A 27,921-nucleotide genomic window follows, 5' to 3' on the forward strand; every position below is an offset into this window, starting at 1 on the left:
TACTCCGTAATAAAAAAAAAATGGAGAAAAAAAATCACAGAAAAAAATATGGCAAAGTTCTGCAAAAAATATAACTCACCAAAAAAACAATGAGTATTTATAAACAATATCACCACATTTATATAGATTTTATGTCAATATCTGAAGAAAAAAACACTGAAAAGAATTATTTCACAGTAATATCACAGTATTACGTATGCATATTTCGAAGTTACAAGTCAACAAAGTAAATATATATAGACTATTTCAGTAATCTTTGCAAAAACTGTTCACATGAAATTTATGAAATAAACCTCATCAATAAATAAGAAAAAGTCAATGTAATCCAGTTTGGATGAATGTCTATAACGGCAATGTCGATCTTCTGAAATCACACAATATTGTCAGAACACATAAATACCTGAAGACGCTGGCATGTTGCAACAAGTCATTAGTTTAATGGAAAGTTCAACGGCAAGTCATAAAAACACTCACATTCTGCTGCCATATTGGATGATCATAGTCACCTGCGCGGTTGAATCAAGAACCACTACTGTACTGATGTAAAAAATAGTCTCCATCAAGCAGACGCTTGAATACTGACCTTCACCCGATCAGCTGGTGTTTGTGCACACGTACATTGTGAACGTACATCCCACAAAGTCGCTGTCAGGCGACAACTGTTACTACGATTATCGCTAGAGCAAACACATCATGCCTGTAAGTCGAATACCGTCGAATCAGAGATCACTGGGGGCTCCAAATGTAACCGTGTTGCTTTTTATACAAGATAAAGCCGGTATATAAGATGATGAGTTCTTTATTCTGAAGAGTTCGAGCAGGTATTATACACAGCACATGTTGTACAGAACGGGAACAAGAACGAATACGTGAAGGAAAGGAATGGAATGGAATCACTCTGAAATAAATATATAAAAATATACTAGACACTGAGTAGGACGAACAGTAGAACTTGCACACACATACATAACGAAGGGAGATAACTCGCTATTATAATTTACATAAATAATTCCATTTTAGATAGAATTACTAAAGTATCACAATAGATATAACCTTTACGATATTAAAGATTTACAAATTCATTGACTTCAATTACATAATATTAATAATAACTTATTTTGAAGTATTATAACATTACAGTTAAATTCATAAGAATTACAGCTATATAAACGATCTACAGCCTATCATATATATACATCATTGAGGAATATTTAAGTTACATAAATGTTACATAACATTAACCATTTATAAATAAAATTTATGTAACAGGGTCTAATTTTATTAGTTTTTATCATTTTGTATATTAAATGTGATATTTGTGTTCAGATGTCTGTTTAAATGGGCCCAGATTGTATTGTGTATGTGTTTGTCGTTTATTGGCGTTACATGTTACAGGGTGTGATGTTTTTGTTCTCTGTGTTATGTCTTGCTGTATTTTGTGTTACAGTTTACACCCTGTGATCTAAGTCCAAAGTCTTTGTCCTTTTCTTGTGTTTTATTGGTCACTATTTTTATTTCCTTTGTTGGTCAGTTTTGGCGACCTGTTACACAAATACAATCACATAATATATATAAGAAGTACTGGAAATACAATAAAATACAATAAGAATAATTTTTTAGTAACTGGAGAAACAACAATGAACCCTTCGGCAAACGTGGGCCGAAGGCGGATACTAGCGTGACTGTATCATGTTCAACACTAGAACGCTATGCGACCAACGGCAGAGATATTTTGAATTTCCCCGCACGTGAAAGTATATCGAAGAGTTCAAAGACGATTCGTCCCTGAATACTGCTAGTGGACGACATTGCATTGATATCAGATTTCAGAATAAAAATGTTGCATTATCGTCTCTACAGTGATTGATTAAATATCGTGTACAAAGTCTGAAAAACTTTTGAAAAATATGTTTTAGATAGTTAGAATTATAGAGAGTGGTGTGAAAAAAACTACGACGAATATTTATCAAGACTGAGAATATAAGAAATACGAATGCCGAAGTGTCCCTACAGGACGCTACGGGAAACAGACGGTTCGGGCCAAATCGGACCAAGATGCTGTTGCATGATGGCGGGAGGCGACTAAATGTGAGTCTCAAAGAGCAACAATGAATTGATGCCCAAAAAAGTACAGCAATTATGAAAATTTTGACAAATTGAATAATTAACTACATGAATTGTCAAATATAATGGTCACAAGGAGAATACATCCAGAAGAGGTCCTTCAACGTTCGTTCATACCTCGAGGGTAGCAGGTTTGGAGATTGGTAATCCAGTATCTTTCTCTGGAACGACGTTTCGTTTCATTCCATGTAGGACAGTGATCAATGGCGACCACCTGCATATCCTTCCAACTATGACTAGGTCAATTGAAATGCCCTGCCACAGGAAAGTCTGGTCTGTTTTGCTTGATGGAGCAAAGGTGATAGTTGATTCTGATGTTGAGCTTTGTGCTGGTTTCTCCAACATACTGCATTTTGCATTTTTTGCAGGAGAGGAGATATACAACATTGGCTGATGTGCATGTCAGTGTTTGTAAAATGTGATAAACACGGTTGTTTATTACACATTTAAACGTGTCTGTGGACTCAGTGTATGGGCACAATTTGCACATTTTTTTGCTGCATGTGTTGAAGGAGCCTGTTGTAGCGACAGAGGCAGATGAATGTAATTTGCTGCTCACCTCCAGATCTCTTACATTTTTTTTGTCTACGATAGGCCAGTAACGGTGGTTCTGGAAAGATCCGTTTGAGTGTAGCTGACGACTCAATGATGCGCCAATGATTATGTAAAAAGCAAAGGGTCCCTTGTGTGGTCACGTTCCATCCTAACTTGCCGTCAATTTCTTCCATTTTACATAATCATTGGCGCATCATTGAGTCGTCAGCTACACTCCAACGGATCTTTCCATGGAATGTTCCATTAGAAAGCATTATTAGATTTGAGGAAGTTAAGGACCTTTTAAATCTTTAATGCTGACCTATCGAGAACTTTTCCCTATAGGTTATGGAATGTTGGTGACGGTATTATACGTACATATGTTTAACAGTTTTCATGGTAATTGTTATTTTCCCGTGTACGTGCTTGCACTGTATCCGAACTTTGACCATGTTTTTGCTGACAACCTATGCACCTTTGTGTTACCTCAGATACACACCTAAAACTGTAAGGTTGTATATGACTAGTGGCGTTGTTTGGGAATCAGGTGCTAGACATTCATACGAGCCAGCGTCGGACATTTTGACGTTTTCTATGTGGAGATGACGTTCTCGTGGGTAATCCATCATCAACTTGAACCGACTGTCCCCCAAGACCATTGTCCCAATAACAACTGGTATATGTCTGTTCCTTGTCCAAACTATCTGCAGAAATAGAAATAAACATAATTAAAAAAAAAAATCGGAAGTTACGAACCCTTGCACACGTTGTAACATGTGCACATGGCACAAACTTACGTTTGCACACGGTTCTAACATTTGCACACGGTACACTTGTACAATCTTGTCTCTAGAGACTCCGATTTAAGAAAAAAATATTACCATGAAATGCTTAGCAATTTTGAACTACTTTCTGTCTCTATATTAAAAAGTTCTAAGTTAAGACGTTTGCTTTAATAAATACATGATATATCGCTGGACAAGTAATCAACATCACATCACAAATACAATTTTGCAGACTGTTTTATAATTGGGAAAGTGCAATCATATTTCATATAAATGAGGCTGGTATGACCCATCTGGCTAGTGGGGCGGTGCTCAAAAAGTGGAACTTTGCTGAAATTTGCTTTAAAACCCTGCTCTTTCTTAATCCTTAGGTGGATTACCACCAAATTTGGTGTTAAACATTTTTGGGGAGGACAATAATACTTTATATAAATGAGGCTAATTTGACCCATGGGGCCCCGAGTGGGGTGGCCGAAAAGGGGGAATTTTGCTGTAAGTTTGCGTTCTATATATAATTATTCAAATGTCAGATGACCATTCAGAGTTATGGTCCTCTTGCTTTCTGTAGCGACTCTGGTTACATATTTAAGGACTTTATTCCTAGTTAACAAAAATAATGACTTGGGATCGACATGATATTATTTTCATTTTATCGATATGTTTATCATTATTATTTTGTTTGCATCCGATACTTGTATATCCGTTTGGCTGTCTGTTGAGTTAGTTAGCCCGAGTTTCCTCTGGCACCAAACACCAGACGTCAGACATTTTGACACACAGAACACAAACAGTCAATATCTACTGGAGCAGGGAAAAAAAAGAAAACATAGGCCACATCTATAGAACCGTGCATTGGATTATCACCAAAATATCAGAAGATATGATATTGTTACTGAAAATAGGTAAAAACTTAAAAGAGCTATCTAATTAGACAGAAAAGATACCAAGGCTGAGGCATAAAAAAAATAAAGAAACAAAAGAAGAATATATTTTTGGGGAAAAAACAAGAAACAAAAACAAAAACATTTTAATATTCGACACCTAATTTTACATCGATTTACATTTTAAAAGGGGACACAAACAAACTGCTATTGTTTAATTATGGAAATCCTATGTTCGGATAGAGTGTACATTTCGGCTAAGATCCCGAGGTTCCATTTCCTGTTTAAATTTGTGATATCCTTCCGCTCCTTCCGTCCTCGTCACTTTATTGATCGTGTCAGAAATATAATGATAATACAAGGAGGTATACAACATTTGTATAACATACTATCTGATGTGCAGAATTACTCTTATCCCCATCACATACCAAAATACAATAATAGATTTCATTTCAAGTGTTATATATACAATTTACAAAACATGTTAAATCGGCTCGAGCAATAAAATGATCAAATGGAAGTGAGAGGTTGTCTATAACAGACGTGAACAGGTGGATTTGGCCAGGGTTTACGACTTCCTGATAACAGGTGGATTTGGCCAGGGTTTACGACTTCCTGGTAACAGGTGGATTTGGCCAGGGTTTACGACTTCCTGATAACATGTGGATTTGGTCAGGGTTTACGACTTCCTGGTAACAGGTGGATTTGGTCAGGGTTTACGACTTCCTGATAACAGGTGGATTTGGCCAGGGTTTACGACTTCCTGGTAACAGATGGTAGGCTGTTCCACAAAGTACAAATTTCATGTCTGTTAAATAAATTACTTATTCAAAGAATACAACTTTTTTTATTATCACGTTGTACATGTATAAACTCCCTGGTATGTATGTATATATATATATATATATATGGGTCAAAGAAGTAATATAAACAGTATAATCCAGATAACACTGGATCCTCACATAAATGTATGGAGGATACAAAAACAGTGTATTTGACATATGTGTACCTTGTGACAAGATCTTTAAATAGGCACTACACTGAATTGAACCTTGGCCAGTTTGTTAACCGTATTAAAAAGGGCTTTCAAAATTGACACGCGTTTTCCTTTTGATACAACCTTTCTATATATATATATATATGGGGCAAAGAAGTAATTCAAACAGTGTGGACAATGAGGCTTGTTAAATTTTCGAGGCAATCCGCCCCTTTATCAAAACACAAAAAATACAAATACAATCACATAATATATATAAGAAGTACTGGAAATACAATAAAATACAATAAGAATAATGTTTTAGTAACTGGAGAAACAACAATGAACCCTTCGGCAAACGTGGGCCGAAGGCGGATACTAGCGTGACTGTATTTGACAATTCATGTACATGTAGTTAATTATTCAATTTGTTAAAATTTTCATTAAAAAACAATAAACATTATTCTTATTGTATTTTATTGTATTTCCAGTACTTCTTATATATATTATGTGATTGTATTTGTATTATTTGTGTTTTGATAAAGGGGCGGATTGCCGCGAAAATTTAACAAGCCTCATTGTCCACACTGTTTGAATTACTTCTTTGCCCCATATATATATACAGTTGAGTGTAGACTAAAGGTTACACAAAGTGCACTCCGAGTGCACTCCGTTTGGACTCCAGGTAAACTTGGAGTGCACTCGGAGTGCACTCCAAGTTTACCTGGAGTCCTATCAGGCCCCGATCCTACCTGGGTCCACATGTATCACATGTACCTGTAACCAAGTACATATATACATAATGTTTATAGATAGATGTATACTCTTATACATTTAGACTCCTTAAGCATGTAACAATAAGATATGTGTTACTGTTTTATCGTTGTATATACATGTATATCATCTTATTATTTTGTTGGTTCATTTTTCGTTGGTAAACTAACAGCATCTTATATAATTGATTTTTTCTATTAGTTAACCCTATATAAAATGAATAGATCTGGCACTTCGTTGAAAAATGTATGATAGCATTTCTTTGATTTGAAGAGTTTTAACAAGCCACGTCAATTAGTAGAAAATTGGCAGTTTGTGGTCTCTCAAAATGTAGAGTTTGATTGTGTACTGGAAATAACTTGTACTCGAAGTACTAAGTACTGTTTTATATATATTTCAAATACTTTTCTTCCAACAGTTTATATTTATCTTAACATACAATAAAAAAGAAAGTTGTTGGTTTTTTTTATCACCTTGATAGCATATTCCGGATCTAATGTCTAATTTTGATTTACAGTTTAACATCAGATTGACTTACATTTCTATTTGGTAAACCAACTTTTTTTTGTTTTGGTTATACCTGCCTCATTAAATCCAGGTCATACATGGAGTTCTTTTAACAGTTATATAAGATATATACAATCCCCCTTTAGTTGTTTGTGGTCTCTTAAAATGTAGAGTCTGAATGTGTACTGGAACTATCTTGTACTCAAAGTACTACTGTTTTTAATATTTCAAATACTTTACTTCCAACAGTTTATATTTTTATCACCTTGATCACAGGACCTGTGCCTTGATAGCATATTCCGGATCCAATCTCTAGTTTTGATTTACAGTTTAACATCAGACTTAAATTTCCATTTGGTAAACCAACTTTGTTTTGTTATACCTGCCTCATAAATCCTGGTCATAAATGGAGTTCCTTTAACAGTTGTATAAGATACAATCTCAAGCATGATTATACAGGGGTGTGGAGAAAAGACAGACTTACACTGACCCCAATAATGACCCCTTCCTCCAAGTTTACCTCATAAGGTGTGAAGATCTGGACAGGTGTACACACGGTCATCTAACTAGATAAAGACCCCCTTAATTGTTAGATGGAAACTGGTCATCACACCTTACCTTTACCTAGCCCGAGTTTCCTCTGGCCCTGACACCATGTCTGGTATGGTGTCAGGGCTAGCGGAAACTCAGGCTGACCTATACCAAGGTCATATAGAATATAGGTACAGACTTGTGACGGTCGATATCTGACACTTTTGAAATAATATGATTGTCCATTCCTATTACAGTATTATTAAAACAGTTATAAGTCATTATAAAAAAAAATATTTGAAAAAAAAAAATTCAAACTGGTACTATTACTTTATGTCTGATATTATAATGGAAGCATGTATAGAGTATTAGAGGTCAATATGTAAATCAACATAGATTAATATAATTTTCATGTTTGAGTTAAGTAAATACTTATCAAACATTCCATACACCAACTGCAGCTGGTCTTATGTCATTTTTTTTTTAAAGTTTGAACATTTAACTTTATGATTTTATAATTGGCTTGAACAACCATTGTACATTTATGAACTGTATCTGTTACATATAATGAATGAGTGACACATATCATGATAGATATTGACTGAATGGGAATAGAAAACGATGTAGTCCCAACAGGTCAGTTTTACAGGTAAATGGTACCTAGGTTGCCGTGTCCAACTGCCATTAGGCAAATTTTACCTCAGGCTCTATAATCTTATTTCCTGGATGAGAACAATGTGTACTAATTACGGGTATAAGGCTATGATTGGTTTGGGAAAAGGTGAATTTACATTCATTATACCATTTGGAATTACACTGAAATTATTATTTTTTTTACTTTAATCTCTTTCTTTACAATTAATTTTTTAAAGCAATGTCTTTATATTTTTGAATATAACAAGATAAGAACTGCATCATTTCTTAATTTGATTTGCATTAATTTTTTTTGAACTTACCGTATTTGACCTAGTAAGGGCGCAGGGCGCGGGTAATTGACAGTGGGGGCGCCCTTATTAAGATTAGTTATTCTGAAGTTTTATGAAACAGACTATACCTTATAGCAGAATACCCAAGGTTGTGGAAACGGTAAAATATTCAGTCATAGAAATATTCCAGATGAACATATCTATTCATTATCATATATTAAGCTTAAACATCACTTGAATACTTCTGTAAACTTGTAAACCATGCCAGCTGATCTTTAGACCAGAGAACGTGTGTTCCACCATTTATGTTTAAATGGAACTCTTTTGTGTTCTATTTATAGAAACAGGCGATTTCCCAGATCATATCAGACATCGTTTTCTTTGACCTAATAATTGATTTACAATGTCTTTTACTAGCTTTCTGTTCTGAACAAAAGTTATTTATCAACAAGAATGAAGTCTTTACTTTATCTTCAAATAAAGATGGTAAGTTATTATTTGTATGTGTGTTTAGTTTTGGGTGCTCTTTGCACTGACATGTCATCTGTAGCCTGTAGGAATACACAAAATGTGGCGAAAACATGTGTTCCAGTTACTTAATTTGCTGAAGAAAATTAAACACATAAAGTAGCAAAATATTTCACATGAATTATTACTTTTGAACACCATTTTGACACTCAGTCAAAGGTTTATTTCCTTGAATAAAGGTAGGGGCGCCCTTATTAGGGCAGGCGCCCTTATTATGTCAAATACGGTATATCATTCAACATTGTACCTCTACATACCGGACACCTGCATAAACCAGCCAATACGTTTGATCTCAATGACTTATGGTTTAGACAGATTACAATGTAATAATATAAGAAACAGCTTATTTTTACTTTCTAATTTCAGTATAGAATGACTTCATTTCAATAGAGTTGGTCTTTTTAAACCTGTTAACCAATTTATTAATGGTTTTACTACTTATCTTCACATTTCCACCTTAATTACACTGGTATTTCGTTTATACATGTAATTTTGGTCTGATTAAGGCCTCTCAAATGGAGAGCTACAATCCTTTCCTTCAAGTCAGGAGATAATCTTACTGTTCTGTTAATTGGCCTGAGGTTATAACACTGTGACCCTGCTTTGCACAGCTTCATCATTTGAAGCCATACAGTGACAAAATTGACACATGTATTTCTGTGAACCCAGGACAGTACCTGTGGCTGGCTCCTAAAACTTACCTGGCACAGTTATCAGGGGTGTCAGGCAAGAGTCAGTCATGCATGACCAATAATAATAGCAATTAAACAGATACTGTCATTCATTATGGGTAGTCCAGAACTACATACTTGTGTGTACGTTATGTCAGAACATTAATTTAACTAGGTAATGCTCGTAAATATGTACAGTTGTAAATGGGTTTTTTTTCTAATGAAACTAAAATGATTGTTTATTTTATAATTACTTGCCTGAATTGAGTACATGTATGTAGATAATGTCTTATTAAAAAAACACATAATTCATTAAATACTGTAATCTTTCAATAACATAATATAGATATATTATCTAAACTTCCTTTATAGTCATGATATATGTACAGTAATAAATATTCTAATTGAAATAATTTTCAATTCCTTAATAAAATGAAATACAATTTACAAAAATGTACTTACATCTTAATGAAATATGAAATAATAAGCAATGAACTTTCATAGAAACCTGATTATAGCATAAATATTCCTAGTAGACTAAACAAATGTTAATAGTAATATTAACAGAACAAAAGTAATTTGTAAAAATCTATTTATTTATATGTAAATTATATTAAAAGCATCAAAGTATTAATATATATATATATAGTCTGATTATAGAACTGGGGTAGCTATAGGCATGGTGTCTTATAGGACTCCAGGTAGACTCGGAGTCCACTTGGAGTGCACTCCAAGTTTACCTGGAGTCCAAACGGAGTGCACTCCAAGTCCAAATGGAGTGCACTCGGAGTGCACTTGGGTGTAACCTTTAGTCTACACTCAACTGTATATACCTACCTGTGTATCATCCTTATCCACGAAACATTCCAATCCCACTGTGGCTGCTATATTGACATTCCGGTATAAACTGTTGCCCGCTGCTGCAAAAGAAGAGAAATATATAAATACGTGTTAAGATATGCTCTGTTCGTAAGATGTTCTAACAGGCGCGGCAGTATGGCCCCAACACACGTGTATCTCTTAGATTCGCTGTTTATTTAAAATGTTTGTGGTACACATTTGTTGTAGTTTGGGTTCCTTGTCGGGTATTTTCCATTTATTTGAGGTTTTGATATAATCAGAATACTGTTATATTGAAAAAAAAAGAAGGTTTTATATATAATTTTAAAAAATGGTGCATGAACTTTATTTCATATGATCCTTTTTATATAAAAACGTTGAATTGCTGTTATGTGGCTGTGAGTTTAGAGCTTTCACACATTCTACACTTCTATACAGAGGTTGGGTTGCCATTCTTCTAATTCGATTTCTATTATCACACCCGATAATAGGCCATGACGGTCATCTTAAATTTCTAAATTTAGATGTTGTAGCTGTACATAAGGATGAGGTGTAATCGGGTGGCTGTACTCCCTGTCAAACAAATACAGCATGTCTCATGTCGTGACGAGGAAAACAGTATCTACATAGTTCACATGTATCATGTCGTGACGAGGAAAACAGTATCTACATACTTCACATGTCTCATGTCGTGACGAGGAAAACAGTATCTACATACTTCACATGTCTCATGTCGTGACGAGGAAAACAGTATCTACATAGTTCTCATGTCTCATGTCGTGACGAGGAAAACAGTATCTACATACTTCACATGTCTCATGTCGTGACGAGGAAAACAGTATCTACATAGTTATCATGTCGTGACGAGGAAAACAGTATCTACATAGTTCACATGTCTCATGTCGTGACGAGGAAAACAGTATCTACATACTTCTCATGTCTCATGTCTCATGTCGTGACGAGGAAAACAGTGTATACATACCTCACATGTCTCATGTCGTGATGAGGAAAACAGTATCTACATTTATAATGTACATACTTCACATGTCTCATGTCGTGACGAGGAAAACAGTATCTACATAGTTATCATGTCGTGACGAGGAAAACAGTATCTACATAGTTCACATGTCTCATGTCGTGACGAGGAAAACAGTATCTACATACTTCTCATGTCTCATGTCTCATGTCGTGACGAGGAAAACAGTTTATACATACCTCACATGTCTCATGTCGTGACGAGGAAAACAGTATCTACATAGTTCACATGTCTCATGTCGTGACGAGGAAAACAGTATCTACATAGTTCACATGTCTTTTGCCCAGATATGCCATCTACTTACGTTATAAAGACACCCGGCCGTTTCGGAACCTCTCGGGCTTTACACGCGTATACATAATACGATATATATACATACATGTATATGAAATGATTAAAGACACATCAAAAACAACAAAGACACAAAAACAACAAAGACACAAAAACAAACATTTGAATATACACAAATAACAACTCTTTCGTAAAGTTATTTAGAAAAATAACTCATCTCTCATTACAATGAATATTTTGCGATATAATCCTGCATTGGATGAGTGTTATGACCATGAAGCGTCCATATGGGCATTAGTCGCCCATTGGTCAACCCATGGCCACTCAGGAGCACGTATATGATTATATACTTTACAAATTATGTTATATAGTAACACTATTATAATGTTATGGATGAATACCAAATTAAAATAAATTACATGAATAACATTTTAAAATCTACAATCTTCTTGTAGCATTGATAAACTCATGCACACACTCCAACAAATACTCATTCTGTGCATCTGTAAAATAAGTACTTCCATTTAAAGTCATATCTTGAGTGACAGCCATATTCATTATTAAACTGTACATCTTGTATAAACTTTTGCCTTTCATCAGTATATAATGGGCATTCAAAGAAGAAATGAGAGAAATTTTCTATTTGACATCCACAGATATAATTAGGCAAATCTAGTATTCATTTTACCTATTTCCACCATATCCAAATATAGAGGTACATTTATTTTCTTCTCTGTTTATTTTACTAATATTGTGTAAATCTTTTTAGCTCAACTGAGTAAACCTAGGTGACCATTTCTCATGTTTTCATCCGCCGTCATTTGTCGTTCGTCGTCCATCGTCCATCGTGTATCAACTTTTTTTTATTATACCTCAGACTTGTATCACAGCTTCTGATTAGTGAAAACCATGTCACGTGATAAAAAACATTCGTTATGTCAACCACAACTTTCCAAATAATTCATTATTTACTTGCTGTCGCTTTCGAAACATCATGTCACCCTCTGAATATCATAATGTCACCCTCTCGTGAGCCCTCCAAAATCGTCATGTCACCCTCTCGTGAGCCCCAACTCGGAACTCTCTTCCGTAACGTCTTCAAAGTAGTCGAATCAGAGGAGTTCCGAGTATTCTGCTTGACAACAACAATGGCTGCCGGCGGACGCTATCGTCTGCCAACAAAGGAGGAATTGGCGAAATTATTGCAAGAAAAGGATTCTAAAAACACCAAAAGGGTCATCAATGGGGTCGTGGATTCCTTTAGACATTTCCTATCTGCAACAGGTAGGCCTAGACCAAAGGATTGTGAAAACTTCGACGCCCATACATTGAAATTTCGACTGGGTGAATGTTATGCCGGGTCCAGAAAGACGATGGGGTACCTCTTTTCTTTTTTCTTAAAAACTGTTGATAGTAATAAATAAACTTATTGATATCAAAATTAATTCACTTATGTTTTTTTCGGTATAATAAAACAATTACTGCCCTTGTTCCGGGTTGACATGAATATTTGACCACCCGAGAGGTGTCATGTCACCCGAGGCGAGGGCGAGGTTGACACAATTCTTTGGTCTAGGCCTACCTGTTGCAGATAGGAAATGTCTAAAGGAATCCACGACCCCATTGATGACCCTTTTGGTGTTTTTAGAATCCTTTTCTAGCAATAATTTCGCCAATTCCTCCTCTGTTGGCAGACGATAGCGTCCGCCGGCAGCCATTGTTGTTGTCAAGCAGAATACTCGGAACACCTCTGATTCGACTACTTTGAAGACGTTACGGAAGAGAGTTCCGAGTTGGGGCTCACGAGCGGGTGACATGAATATTTGACCACCCGAGAGGTGTCATGTCAACCTCGCCCTCGCCTCGGGTGACATGACACCTCTCGGGTGGTCAAATATTCATGTCAACCCGGAACAAGGGCAATAATTGTATTATGTCATCTGAGACAAAGTCGTCGTCCGTCGTGCGTCCGTAAACAATTTACATTTTCAGCTTCTTCTCAAAAACCGCTGATCCAATTTCAATGAAATTTTGCAGGAACTATCTTTTGTGTAATATGCACCAGAATTGTTAATTATAAGGTTCTCACCCCAGTGCCTCTGAGGGGCGGGGCTTAAAGGGGTGAAATGAGCTAAACTTTTAAAAATCTTCTTCTCCAGATCCAGATATGCTGGAAACCAATACTAGATGGAAGGGTCTTGGGGTGCTTTATCAAAATTGTGAATTCCATGACCCCAGGCTCCACGTTTGCCCCAGGGAAGGGGGCAAAGTTTACCATAGTTTATATAGGAAAATGATACTTTTGGGTATATTTTCTACTGGAAATCATTCAAACTTGATTGACATTATAACCATGGGATAAGATTTTCATACTATGCCATTTTTGACAGTATCACATCCCCAGGGACTAAGGGGTAGGGTCAATGTAGCTCCAACGAGCTCGAAAGTAGTGATTTCCGTTCATCTTTCTGTAAGACAATAACACAGATATATATTTACTTCCATGTAATACGAAATATTAGCAAGCTGTGTGGAATTTTCACATGTCTAGTATTGTGAAATTGCAACAGTCCTACGTAACTATTTTGATCGACGGGTCGAGCAGAGGGCGCCTGATTACAAATCTTGCGCTCTACCAATTGGATCCGAGCGGCAGAATGGTGGCTTTCGCAGTTGAATTTCATTTCTGCATGAACGTTATTTTCAATAGGGTGTCAAATAAGATTTTTTAGGTTTTAGGACAATTCAGAGACATAAAGAAGCACAGAGTTTCGGCACATTTCCAACCCACGGTCCATACACATTGTATACATGTAATAAAATCGGAAATTATTTTCTTCAATCTTCAGATGATTTGTACAACAATGGTTTTGGTAACAAGATATGACTTCATGAATAACAGCTTGGTTGTCTATTATGACGTCATACATATTTTTTATGGTAGTCTGTTCAATTATGGCCAGTACACGATATAGCCAAAACCATTTGGAAACGAGTATAATTATCTCCAAAACCAATATTAAAGTTATCATGCTTTACTGATCAAAAGTGTTTCCAATTTCCAATTTTATAATTTTCTATGTATACATGTGTATATATCGGATGTTCGATAAGGACGAGGGGCACTACTATTGTCCTAGTCCGATTTTTAATGAGTGCCGGGGAGGACTCGTGAACGGGATTATGTGGATTTGGGTGTCAAAATGGAGGGGATGGGAGACAAATATCCATGCACAGGGGAAACGGAGTTTTGTTTATGTACGGCTTTAATAAAAATTGTTATATTGTAAACAGACCTAGAGTATGACCGCTTTAGCCAAAACCATTTGTAACGGTCACAGATGTTTGGCAAGGACCTTTGTCATCTATACAGAAATGTAGGAAGAGGTACCAAAGTCGAGGGATCAAATATTTCATAGATAAACACATCTTAATGACATTGGTTCGTGCCTATCCCGTTTGGTAACGACTGTGCCTTAGCTAATATAGCACTTCGTAAATAAGTTATTAGTTTGAATGAATAATCACAAGTCTACATTATTGTTTGAATATAACAGGATAAAAAAAACACATTTTAAGTTCATTACATTTGTACTTTAGGTCAGAGCAACTGTTCCCTGTCAGCCATGCGTAATAATATCAGTGTAAAGCCCTTGAAGACGTTCCGAAACGGCTGGGTGTCCATTTATAACTTATCTCGACAACGTTAAGTAGATGGCATACCTGGGAAAAAGTACATTTTGGGTCGAGATCCGCGATAACCTATCTTAACCGGTCGTGATAAATTATCGCGACAGGTCGTCATAATAACACGACTTGCCGTGTTAATAACACGACTTGTCGACATAATTATCTCGATTAGTCGTGTTACCGTAACGCAACCTAAAATAACACGATGGCAGAAATATGCCACCATAAGTTTTTGTTACATGATTGATCAAAAATAATCAGAAATGAAGAAGGCATCGGCAATCGCGATCAGAATCAGGAAGACGTTTTATCATAATCATTTAAATGCTTGGACCTGTTCGGATGTTCCAAGCCGCGGTCATCATCTTTGACTGTTAATCGGTCAACATTTTGACTGTTAATCGGCTTGTGACGATTTTCTAGCGATTTTCCTATGAGATAGTCGAAAATACTCAATTTATATTACATAGAGAGTGAGGTAGCAAAATAGTTTATAGTTTTTACATTATGTCAATGTCGATGTCATGATCGTCCCAGGAAAATCTGACGTGTTCGATACTTTGATAAGCCTCATGCTTCTGGTGTCGTTTACCTATTTCTCATTTTGAGATTAACTTTAACGGCAAATGTCGTCAATTAATTTCTTCGTTTCAACTTGTTGTATAGATTTTAAGTTAGAATAACTGTTTCGTTTTTAACACTGTTATCCTCTGTTGTTTGATGGCACACATATACTTTAAGTTTACAGTAATTGACTACCTTGTACAGTTAAACAACAGACTATGACTTCATTGGACTAATCTGACGTCTCCAACACTTAATTCTAAGTATAAGCATCACGGGACTATCCCATTCTGTATAATTTCTATACCAAACGTATTGTTATAATGAAGAACTATTCTTTCTGAATAGTTCAGGTTATTACAGTTTAACTAGTGTTGTTTGCTCTGATAGTAGATTTGGGTGTTGCCCCCTTTTTTCCTATTAGAGTTACCTCCCTTTCATTACATCCCCTTCACGCAGGACCAGCCAAAGCAAGGCAAGTGTAATTTTATGTCACAAAGATATCAATTTCTGATAAGACAATCGCCATGTTTATAATTAATAGTATTAACAATTGTTGTAATATATATTCATTATGTGTTTCCAAACGATGATGGAGACAATCCTGCAATAAGGCTATGTAATTGAAGCTAATATGATTTTTACTTGTTTAGTATGTGTATTTCAAACCTTAGATTCTTGATGAGGTATCTTATTCAAGATACTTAGAAGGTGATGGTGCAGCGCGGAAAGTACTTGTACCAGTTCAAAGTAGTCGATAAGTAAGCACATTATTTCGCCAGATAACATTTAGGAAACCGGAAATCGCTACTCGATTAATTAAACAAGCTGAAGTAGGCCTTGTGGATAAATACAAATGTGCAAGGTACGTGTGCATTATAAAAATGAAGTACGGACACTGTTCGTGTTGTAGGTATATGGCCCGTTAACATTATTGGAATAATCAAGTTAAAATAGCCGATCGGTATATATACGGTTGTATCGGGTAGGGCAAGGTAACCTGGTCGTTGCGTTATTGGACGATCGACCTGGCAATGCTCCAGTCTAACACTTACAAGTTTGTTTATATTGTTAAACCATACTGAGGATGTAACAGGCATTATATATATACATATAGAAATAATAATAATACAAAAAAAAAAAAAAAAAAAGTAAACTAGATTCTAACTGTGTAGTTTAATGTCGGGTATCATAAATAAATACAACAATATGTAACGTGCACCTGGTCCGTCCCAAGTGTCTTCTGGGATACGCTGTGCCTTAAGCGCACTTGACTAGTCCAATCTCAATCGGTATGGAATCAGTAATATTTACAAATGATTAATCTATATATGACATACAAGAACGAATGAAACGTACACTAGTGTCTCACCGGTGAATTGTTCACGGCATTTGTAACAGTAACCCGGTGGTAAAGTCCAAATCTCCCCTCAGCGAGTAGGTCTACTTTCTGCTCTCCAATGGTCAATGTCTGTCCCACAACATCTACAACACACTTTTCATTTCCCATGAAATCTGGTCCCAGGACCCCGTCGACGGACAGTCTGGCGACTACCATATTCTTGTTGTACATATGATTAGCAATGACCATTGACAGATTGGTTTGCCCACTGACAACGAGTGCATCACCATTCGCCGATATTATATCAGGTGACAAGTCTGTCAGATTCCTTTTTCATCCATCTTTGCTACATATTGCCCTAAACATTTGGTCAGATATCAGCGACACTGTCGCACCAGTGTCCACAAGAAACTTGCCCATAACCCCGTTGATCAGAACACTTACATAGACTCCTGGCTCTATAGCCTGTCTATGTGCACCCATCTGATGCTTCCCTGGGTCAGAGTTTCTTTCTCCACTGCTTGACCAATTACTGTTCCGCTTGATACACTCTCTCTGGTAATGTCCCTTCTCACCACATATGAAGCATTTACCACATTTGCTGACGGTATGTTTCCACTTTCTCCGACCTGTCGCCAAACACATCTGTGGACGTTGCCGACGAATGATCAATCGATTTGTCGCTAGCCCATTCGCAGATGTTTGTCCCTTGGCGTTTGCACTTTTCGGCGCTGGACAGTTCCTTCTCGTGTGTCCCTTTTCCTTACACTCGTAGCAGGTTATGTCACTAAGAGATCTGTCATTGACTCGCTGGTAGCGACTTTGACCTCTGCTCCCTTTCAAGCACTTCATGTCCTTTTGTAAGGCATCTAGTTGCTCTTGCATCGCCTTCATTGCTTTCACAATTTCGTCACTGGCACGTTCTTTGGCCTCCTGTTGATTGTCCGTCGCACTAGCTACTCTCAAGTGTCCAGGTGGTGACGGAAGATGTCTCCTTCTGCTCCTCCTCTGTGTGATGTGTGCCATACCGCTGAATCCTGCAGGGAGATACTCTGGTTCGTTCATGCCCAGAAGGTCTTGCTCAGTATCCACAAATTGCACTTTGGGACGCGCCCCTTCGCCGGGCGGTACCTGCCCCGTTGCACCTGCAAGCGGTTGGTTATCTTCATCCATCCCATGATGGCTCAATGTCAAGGTTATCTCAGGAACCCTCGCAGCCGCCTGCTGTGATTGCCGTGATGGTGGCGCACTGGCAACACTAGAATCTCTAGCCTCACTTCGCCTTTGGGATGCCATGGGCGTTAAATGCCGGATTTGATCAAGTATATTATCTCGCTCTTGCTTCAAAACCCAGAGCTGGGTCTCAATAGCGCTTATGTCCTCAGCAATAGTTTCCATTTTGCATAAATGGTCCGATGGTAACGCAACGAATCAAGTGCACAGCAGTATCCCACCGCTGCCGCCAAAATTATGTAACGTGCACCTGGTCCGTCCCAAGTGTCTTCTGGGATACGCTGTGCCTTAAGCGCACTTGACTAGTCCAATCTCAATCGGTATGGAATCAGTAATATTTACAAATGATTAATCTATATATGACATACAAGAACGAATGAAACGGTCGTGCTGCTTTCCACGGACCTCTAAAACTACCATACAAATATAACTATAGCAGGCACTGACGCTCGCAAACGCCTAATGCATGTGCTCTCTCCGTGCACTTGTACGAGCCGTGGCTGTCGTGCGCGCCGGCAATGACCAATCAAGCACGCCGGCTACCTCGGGCACCGGCAGTGCCAGATCAAGCACGTGCTGCCGGCACTGGTACAGCGCACCGGCTACCCGCGCACCAGCTTATGAAGCGCAGTAGTAATGCAAGTGTTCCCAGTGTCGACCTTGCGCACTGGCTTATCCAGCCCTGCGCAACAGCAATGCAATTGCTCCCGGCACTGGAACCTCGCAGTGGCTTCCTTACGCACCAGCTTCCTTCAGCGCACCAGCCATACAATAGCTCCCGACACTTGAACCTGGTAGTGGTTAAACTTGCGCACCAGCTTCTTTACAGCGCAACAGCAATACAAGTGCCTCCCAGCACTGTAACCTTGTGCACCGGCTCCGTAAAGCGCAACAACCCCCTACCTCACGACTAATGGTCACTTATTCAGCGACCACCAATCACTACACGCTACAGGCTAATTCACAGTTGGGCGGCAACCAAGGTTTTGGTCAACAGGGAGCTGGTAAGCCCACGGGGCAGGGATTTCAACAGCCATTTCGGGGCAGGGGAAGAGGAGGACGATTTAATGGTCCTAAGTAGAACCCCTGTTAAAGTTCACAAGCTGAGATTATGCTTATCAAAATATCCTCTCACATCTATTGCCAGAGAGTTGCTTGAAGGCTTTGAGATAGGTTTTAAATTACAATACACAGGCCCTCGACAGCCAACGGACTGTAAAAATCTAAAATCTGCAGATGAGCACCCTGTAGAGTTGAAAGAGAAAGTTAACAAAGAGATAGAGGCAGGGGATGGTTGGACCCTTTACAATAAGACCAATTCCTAATCTTAGGTTATCACCAGTGGGCGTTGTTCCCAAATCTGATGGGAAATGGAGGCTAATTACTCATCTGTCTTACCCAGCGGGAAAAGGGGTAAATAGTTATATTCCTGAAGCCCTCTCATCTGTTAAATACTCACCCTTTGATAACGTTATTGAGATGGTAAGTTCCCTTGGTAAGGAAGCATTGCTGGCAAAGATGGATATAAAGTCTGCATTTACATTACTTCCTGTTTTTCCAGGTGATTTTGATCTGCTTGGCTTCAAAGTAGATAATCAGTACTTTATCGATAAGTGTTTGCCAATAGGCTGCTCCATCTCATGTAGGTATTTTGAGAATTTTTCCACTTTTTTACATTGGTTGGTGATTTACAGATCAGGAATAAATTCATTAGATCATTATCTAGATGATTTTTTGTTTGCTGGTAAAAGAGAGTCTGGCAATTGTGAGGCATTGATGCTTTGTTTTTCAGGGATTTGTGAGGACTTGGGTATCCCAATAGCACATGAGAAAACATTGGGTCCTGTGACTGTGTTAGTTTTTCTTGGTCTAGAGATAGATACTGTGAATAGAGTTGTTCGTATACCACAACATAAAGCTGAAGAACTCCATGGTTTGCTCCTAAAGTATTCAAAGTGTAAGAAAATTACTAAGAAGGAACTCGAGTCATTGGTGGGTAGTTTGTGTTTTTTATTGTAGAGCGTTAAAACCAGGGCGGGCTTTTTTACGCAGATTTTATGATGAATTGGCAAAGGTATCTCAGCCCCATCATTTCGTTAGGGTACATTCAGGCATGCGGGAGGATATGAATATGTGGTTAGAGTTTTTCACTTTTTGGAGACATTCGATGGTCAGGCATACTTTCAAGAGTCAACTTGGTTAGATAGTAACACATTACAGTTGTATACTGACAGTGCCGGCTCTACTAAATTGGGGTGCGGGGCTTTCTTTGCAGGAAAATGGGTGTTCTTTCCATGGCCCTTTAAGTGGGAAGGCCTTTCAGTTCTTAGGGACATAACATTTCTGGAATTTATACCAGTGATATTGTCATTGATGTTATGGGGACCAGCATTACAGAACAAACAGGTTCGGTTTAGGATTGACAGCATTGCATTGGTTTCAGTTTTAAACACTCAGACAGCAAAATCACACAGCTTGATGTTTTTGGTCAGGGTTTTTGTGAAACTAGTTATGACATATTACATAAAGTGTATAGCACAGCATATTGATGGTTTGTCAAATGAGGTAGCTGATGCTATATCTCGTAAACAGTGGACCAAGTTCAGGGAGCTGGAACCCGGGGCTCAGGAAGCACCAGAGGCCTTGCCAGAGGGATTTCTGCAGTTGATCTCAAAAGTGAATGTCACAGACTTTTAACGGCATATCTTGCTAGTAATACACACTCTACATACAATACAGGGTTGAAATGCTTTGAATCATTTCGGAAAGCAAATGGCTTAGAAATAATATGGCCTCCTAGTGTAGTACAAATAACACACTTTATTGCCTACTTATCACTTAATGGTAAGTCTCCCGCTACAACAAGGGCCTGTGTGTCTTACCATTGCAAAAAAAAAGAGGGAATGAAGAGGTTAAAACATAGAGCGGACACTCGTCTCCCTATTACCTCAGAGTTATTGTTGCGCATAGTCAGAGTGCTTCCGAATATTTGTTTAAATTCATATGAAGTCAAACTTTTCAAGCTTGCTTATGTTATAGCATATTTTGGTTTATTGCGGGTAGGGGAGATAACTGTTGCAAAAGGGCGCCTACCTCATCTAATTGTACAACGGGAGGATATCACAATAAGTCCCGATGGGAAAAGCATGTCTATTTTTCTTCGCTTTTCCAAAACTGATCAACTGGGGAAAGGGATAACATTAGTTATTCAAAAGACAGCTAGTTCATTGTACCCTATCCAAAGCCTCCATGAATTTTTGGTAGTTAGGCCAGTCCAGGAAGGCCCGCTATTGTGTCATTTTGGGGGCGCACCACTCACTGGTGGGGCCTCTGCGTTGAAAGTTGCAGGGTATACTGATTCAGTTATTCAAGCAGCAGGTAGATGGAGTTCAAATGCTTTTAAAACGTACATAAGAGTTCCAAAGCCTCACTCATATTGATGAATCATTGCAGATATAGTGTTCTAGGTTCATGGCTTATCAAGTTTTTATTGATTTTTGTGAAAACCATTTCAATCAAATCAAAATTATGTCGTTTACAATTTGTGTGAGGCTCATCACCCCCATAAATGGCATTACTGTGTACTTACACCAGTTTTTTAAGCCTTTCAGTGTGGTGTGTAGGGTCATCACTAATTAAGAGAGCCCATTTGGAATCACTGAGAAGACCAGGGGGACCTGGACTTACACTTGAAGAACGCTTTGTCATGAACCTTTGGTGGCAGGGATATAGTGGACTTACTTTAACAAAGCTTGAGTCAAAGTTGGTCACTTTGTGAAAAGTCTCTGACAATAGTCCAAAATTTATGCTGATTCACTGTGGTGGTAATGATGTTGGCATGTTACCAATTTGTGATTTGTGTCGTGCTGCTGTTAGAGTGTTGAGACGTGTCCAGACTATGTTCCTCAGACACCAAAATTATCTGGTCACAGATATTACCTCGCCTAGTGTATAGATATTCTAACAACAATGAGGCCATGGATAAAGCCCGGAAGAAGTTAAATGGTGTTTGTGCTAAAACAGTCCTGGGGATGGGCGGGGGATATATTAAGCATCCCGGTATAAAATTAAAACACAGGCCTTTGTTCATAGACGGGGTCCATTTGTCTTTGGTGGGGAGTAACATTTTCTTGAATGACATTCAAAGGGGGTTAGAATATATCGCATTTAGTGGGCAGACTGTATTTCCGTCTGATGAACATTAAGCAATGTTTCACTTCTGGTTGGTTTTTACGTTGTTTTGTGTGGTCGCGAGCTGTAGTATAAAGCTTTGTGATGCCGCGTCCACCCCCTTATTAAGTAGGGTGGCGGTGGCCTGACATTACTAAAATAGTCATGCTGCGGCCAGTTGGCGTTACGCGGCAGCATAACCTTCAGTTATAGTTAATAACTTCAGTCGTGACCACACATATTGCCAACAATTAATAAACTGGGAATTTAATATATTGTGTATTGTTATATATTCTGTAATAATGAAGAACTATTCTTTCTGAATAGTTCAGGTTATTACAGTTTAACTAGTGTTGTTTGCTCTGATAGTAGATTGGGGTGTTGCCCCCTTTTTCCTATTAGAGTTACCTCCCTTTCATTACATCCCCTTCACGCAGGACCAGCCAAAGCAAGGCAAGTGTAATTTTATGTCACAAAGATGTCCATTTCTGATAAGACCCACCCACCTCTGCTTGACTCATCGTTCCCGTCTGTACTCAGCTCATCGTTCTCGTCTCCGCTGTACGCGTCCTGACGAATCTCCAAAGGGTATAATTTGACAATTGGCCGATTCATGACACCAGAACTTGTTCGTATTACTGCGGATCGCACAAAATAGTCTCTCCCGTACACTAAATCCTCCACAACAGCAATTTTCCACGACGTCCTTGGTGAATCATCGTGAACTTGGACTATGTCTCCCACTTTAATCACTTGGTTATTACTGCCTGATATACGGTGAAATTCTCTCGGAGAAGTAAGATTTTCCTGGTGCCATCGTTTCTAAAAATGCTCTATTAGCTGAAATCGTCGGTCCATCTCTTATTTAGAGTTTCGTGGGCATACATGTCGTAATTATCGTCGTTTTTCTCCAATATTTTTTAACGGATAGAGGACGGAATTAATCCTTCATCCGTACAACAAGTGTGCTGGAGTTAAAGGTGTCAGTTCTGTTACATCTGCGCCGATGTAGGTGAGCGGGCGGTCGTTGAGTACAACTTCGATCTCCGTAATAACCGTCACTAGCAAGTCGTAAGTAACATATGCACGCCCCTTACGCAAACAAGTTTTAGTAAGACCAGTGAGTCTTTCCCAAAATCCGCCGTACCATGGTGCTCTCTTTGAAATTTTCCATGTCGTTCCATATGTACTAAGCGCTTGGTGTATGTGTGTCGACTCCGTGAGTTTTTAATTTCTTCCGCAGCGCTGACAAAAGTTGTTCCGTTGTCCGATATCATAACTCGTGGTAATGATTTCCTGCTTATGAAACGCCGGAAGGCCATAAGAAATGTTTCTTTTGTTAAATCCTGAAATATTTCCAGGTGTACTGCACGTGTATTAGCGCATGTAAATAGACATAGACATACCTTTTTGTCACGTCTATTGTGTTTCACGTGTATTGCACCGGTAAAATCTACACCAGTAACAGTAAATGGTGCAGCATCTGACATCCTGTCCTTCGGGAGTGGTGGTGGATCAGGCGACGAGTATGATTTTCCTGATACTTTTCTACATGGTACACATTTCCGCAAAGTGTTTCCAACAACATTTCGTATTGATGGAATCCAATACTTTTGTCGTAATAAAGTTATTGTAGTGCCTTTGTTTGCGTGCATGTTTCTTCTGTGTGAATCCATGATCAGAAGTCAGGTAAACGAATGTTTCCCTGGTACCAAATATGGAAATCGAGCGTCAAATGGTATTGGGGATTATTTATACGTCCTCCATACCGAATAAGACCGTCGTCATCTAAATAAAGTCGCAGCTGGCGAATCAGGTGATGGTTTGTGCTTGATTTTAGGCTTTCTAGAACATCACGATAGTCGCTGTTTTGTACGACTCTAATCCAAGTAATTGACGCTTTGTTCAGTTCATTTGGAGATAGTATCCTTATTTGTCGATCTTCTGCCTTTCTCCTAAAATTGTCCAAAAGTCGTTTGACGTAGGCAGTGACACGTAAGAGCTTTGAGTACGAGTTGAATCTGGTTATATCGATAACCCTTAATCCGACATCAGTATTGTCAGTTGAAGTTGTTGTATCGTCAATGTCGTTGCTGATGGAGACATCAGAATCCACTGTTGTTCGACTTTGGCCAAATAGTTTGATTGGTTATCCAACTTGGACCGTTCATCCACGCGGTATTCTTAACAAACTGTGTAACTGATATTCCTCTTGACAAAAGGTCCGCGGGATTGTCATTTGTTGGGCAATACCTCCATGTGTATCCTCGCGTTAGGTTTTTTTATTTCTTCAACTCTCTTTTCAACGAAAAGTTACATCCTTTTTGAAGAATGTAGCCAGTTTAGGACAATCTGAATGTCGCTCCAATAGAAAACATCCGAAAACTTCAGGTTTGTCAAAATGTGTTTGGCCATTCTAGCTCCCGTCAAAGCAGCTAATAATTCCAACTGTGGTATGGTAATTGGTTTCAATTATTTTTTTGCCATTACTAAGTGCGACTGATTTCCACTGGTGATGTATGCTTTCTTGCTTGCGTCTACAAACACTTGAAGTATGGTATCTTTGTTTTCTGCGTCTTCTGGCATGTCTCTGAAATAATACCTCGGAATTTCAGTTCTCGATACTTCCACCAAATCGCGACTTAGTTCTATCCATTGACACCGGATATCCTCTGGTAAAATTTCATCCCAATCAAACTTTCTCTTCCATATCTCCTGCATCAGTATTTTGCCGCGCACTGTTACTGGACTATTAACTCCAAGTGGATCGTAGAACTTTGACGACTGGTTAAGTACCTCTCGTTTAGTAAGTAGCGTTTCATTAACATCAGAAATCGGTTTCTGTGAGTATGTAATAGTGTCTTTGTTGCTGTTCCATCGTAATCCGAGAACTTTTTATCTGCTGGTCTTTGTCAAGCACATCTTTTGACTTAGCAAGTTCGTTTAATGAATCACAGTTTGAAGCCCAAGAACGTAAGTTGAACCCTCCGTTTGACATCAACGATCGGGCAGAATGAAAGTATTCAAGCAAATCCTCTTCTTTTCCAAAACTAGACAAGACATTGTCAACGTATATGCCATCCTTGATGATATTTGTAACGTCATTTTGGTGATCTTCTAAATGTCGTAACAACGTGGCGTTCAGTATAAAGGGTGAGCAGGTACCTCCAAACAATACAGCTTTGAACCTGTAAGTTATCAAATCTGATGTCGGGTCTGTAGGATCTTTGAGCCAGTAGAATCGTGTTACGTCTCTGTCTCCCTTCTCTAACTCTATTTGCAGAAATGCCTTTTCGATATCTGTTGAGACAGCAAATTTGTTGCGTCGGAATCTCAATAATATTGACGTTATGTCGTTCAATAATGGCGGGTCGTTCCGTAAACAATCAGTCAAGCTTGGTTTATCTGATGACTGTCGACAACTACAATCGTAGACAATCCGTATCGGTGTCGTTGATGAGTCCTTTTTGACCGGATGATGGGGTATGTAGTGTACCTTACCGTCTGCTGTTTGATCGTTCTCTACCTTTTCCACGAAACCTCTCTGTTCCTGTTCAGATATAATTGATGCATAATGTTTCAGCATGGCTGGTTCCTTGCTCAATCTTTTAATCACACTTTCTGTTCTTCGGTGGGCAACTTCTTTGTTATGTGGAAGCGGTGAATGGTCGTCTTTCCATGGTAATTAGGCGATGTATTTGTTTCCGCGAAGTTCTATACATGTTTGTTAGAATCTTCAACTTTGCATCTTTTGTTTGTATGCCTAGAGATTCCACCTTCCAAAATTTCTCCAAGTCGCATTCTTCCTCTTTATGTGAAACTAGAATGTTCATAATGGACGTATTCCGTCGCGGTACTGGAGATGAATTTCCTTGTATATTATTAATATTCTGTAATAATTATCTTAATCTTAAAATCATATGCAATACATACTGATCACTAACACTTTATCAATTATGTTACCGTCTGGAATTTAGTTGCTAAGAACAGCTGTACTCAAACACCAGGGAACTAACTGGATACACTATATATAGGTCAACAATCTAATATCATGATGGTGGTGGTGGAAGCGATGAGGTGGAGGACTTTGACTCTGATGAGTGTTAAAAAGGTTTATATGTCAAACCTCCTCTATTGACGATGTGTATATTTGTATATGTGCGAAGAATATATAAACATGTCCCCTGACATTCGAATCAATACTCGGGAACCAGACTTACACGTACATGTCTCAGATGTCTAGCCACCAAACCCCTTTTTTTCTCTCCCCAAGCATATGTGTAGAAGAATTTCATATTGTTAAACTGTTGAATCAATATAACCCTCTTCATTAACCGCCCGAGAGAAAGCCCTTTGTTTTGTTATACAATAAAATCCCTGTACTGTGCCTCTTATTCAAAGATTAAATCTCGATTTGTAAAGTCACATTATTCAAGATATATATTTTTTCGTTTCCTTTTAAAGGAACAATATAACTATTTCAAATCCTGTGCTATTGTTGCCAACACTAAACTACATGTACATCGGATCTCGGACGACAAGGAAATGCAATTTTCCTAATTACTGCTTTTTAGCAAAATACATACAATTGAATTATTTGAACTACATCTAGTTCACAAATACGATGAATAAATGCTTACCTGCAGACGAGGAAAATTCAACACTTAAAAGGACAAAGAAGAGCACACCGCCCAAATCGAGCATCATTTTCGTGAGCGAGTCCATCATAAGAGGGATCAAGGTCCACAACTAAACTCCCAATATGATCACAAAAGCGCTTAAACGTCAAACGCTCAGGCGACCTTCAATGTATCTGAAAATAAGCTTGTATAACACTGCTTTAAAACCTTTGTTCACTCGTATTGCCTTTCGTTGTTTAAAACACACTACACATGATATGTCATTACAACATGATAGAAAAAGGTGGCAGTCTCCGGCTCGTGTTCCAAGAGGGCAAGCTGAACATTACAAGTGGGTAATTCAGCAGTGGTCTTGTTAGTTCAGCCTGACTCCTGAAATTCCACACTAATCCAGTATACCGCGAAGGGATGTCGAATGAAAACTCACCACAAATATGACCCAGCTCGAGTGTTTTTCAACATTATAACGAGCAATGTATCATACACTTTATGTATCCCATCTATATCCACCACGTATATAATCAAAATAAAGGATGAAGGTCCTGCTCTATGGCAAAGTGATCACTACACTCGTAAAAACCTTCTACGCGGGTTTTTTTTATCACCAGTTGTACTCACGTAGAATGGCTGTAGATTTTGTGTTAAAACGGTAATGACTTTCGCAGATCGTTTTTTTGTATGTATCAAAATCGAAATCAGCCATGACCCCGATTGGATGAATTTGATGTCGGTTTTACAAAATTGAATATTCCCAGTCCGACATTTCACATGCAATGTCTAGTCCGTGATGTATAGGAGGAGCTTCACGTTCTAGCACCTGTTTTGACTGAGACCTTAGATCATGTGGTTAACTAACGACGTAATACCGCAGGCTGAAA

At 38.2% G+C, this 27,921-nt stretch overlaps 2 protein-coding genes across 3 annotated transcripts in view; both read right to left on the bottom strand.

The window, feature by feature from the left end:
• LOC117334013 (ficolin-3-like) overlaps positions 1–27,921 on the bottom strand; it is a 175,673-nt gene that overhangs the window by 62,133 nt on the left and 85,619 nt on the right. The window lies entirely within an intron of this gene.
• LOC117334258 lies at positions 354–27,875 on the bottom strand. 2 transcript variants are annotated; one of them, XM_033893767.1, is made up of 4 exons: positions 27,044–27,875; positions 10,075–10,157; positions 3,158–3,362; positions 354–898 (listed from the first exon to the last, which is right to left on the bottom strand). In XM_033893767.1, exons 1-4 carry the CDS (start codon positions 27,129–27,131, stop codon positions 894–896), a joined length of 381 nt encoding a protein of 126 aa, XP_033749658.1. In that variant the 5' UTR covers positions 27,132–27,875; the 3' UTR covers positions 354–893. The 2 variants fall into 2 exon arrangements, with proteins under 2 accessions (XP_033749658.1, XP_033749657.1); XM_033893766.1 differs by lacking the exon at positions 354–898 and having other exon boundaries at positions 3,019–3,362.

This window comes from Pecten maximus, chromosome 9 (assembly GCF_902652985.1).
Source record: "Pecten maximus chromosome 9, xPecMax1.1, whole genome shotgun sequence".
Lineage (NCBI taxonomy): Eukaryota > Metazoa > Mollusca > Bivalvia > Pectinida > Pectinidae > Pecten > Pecten maximus.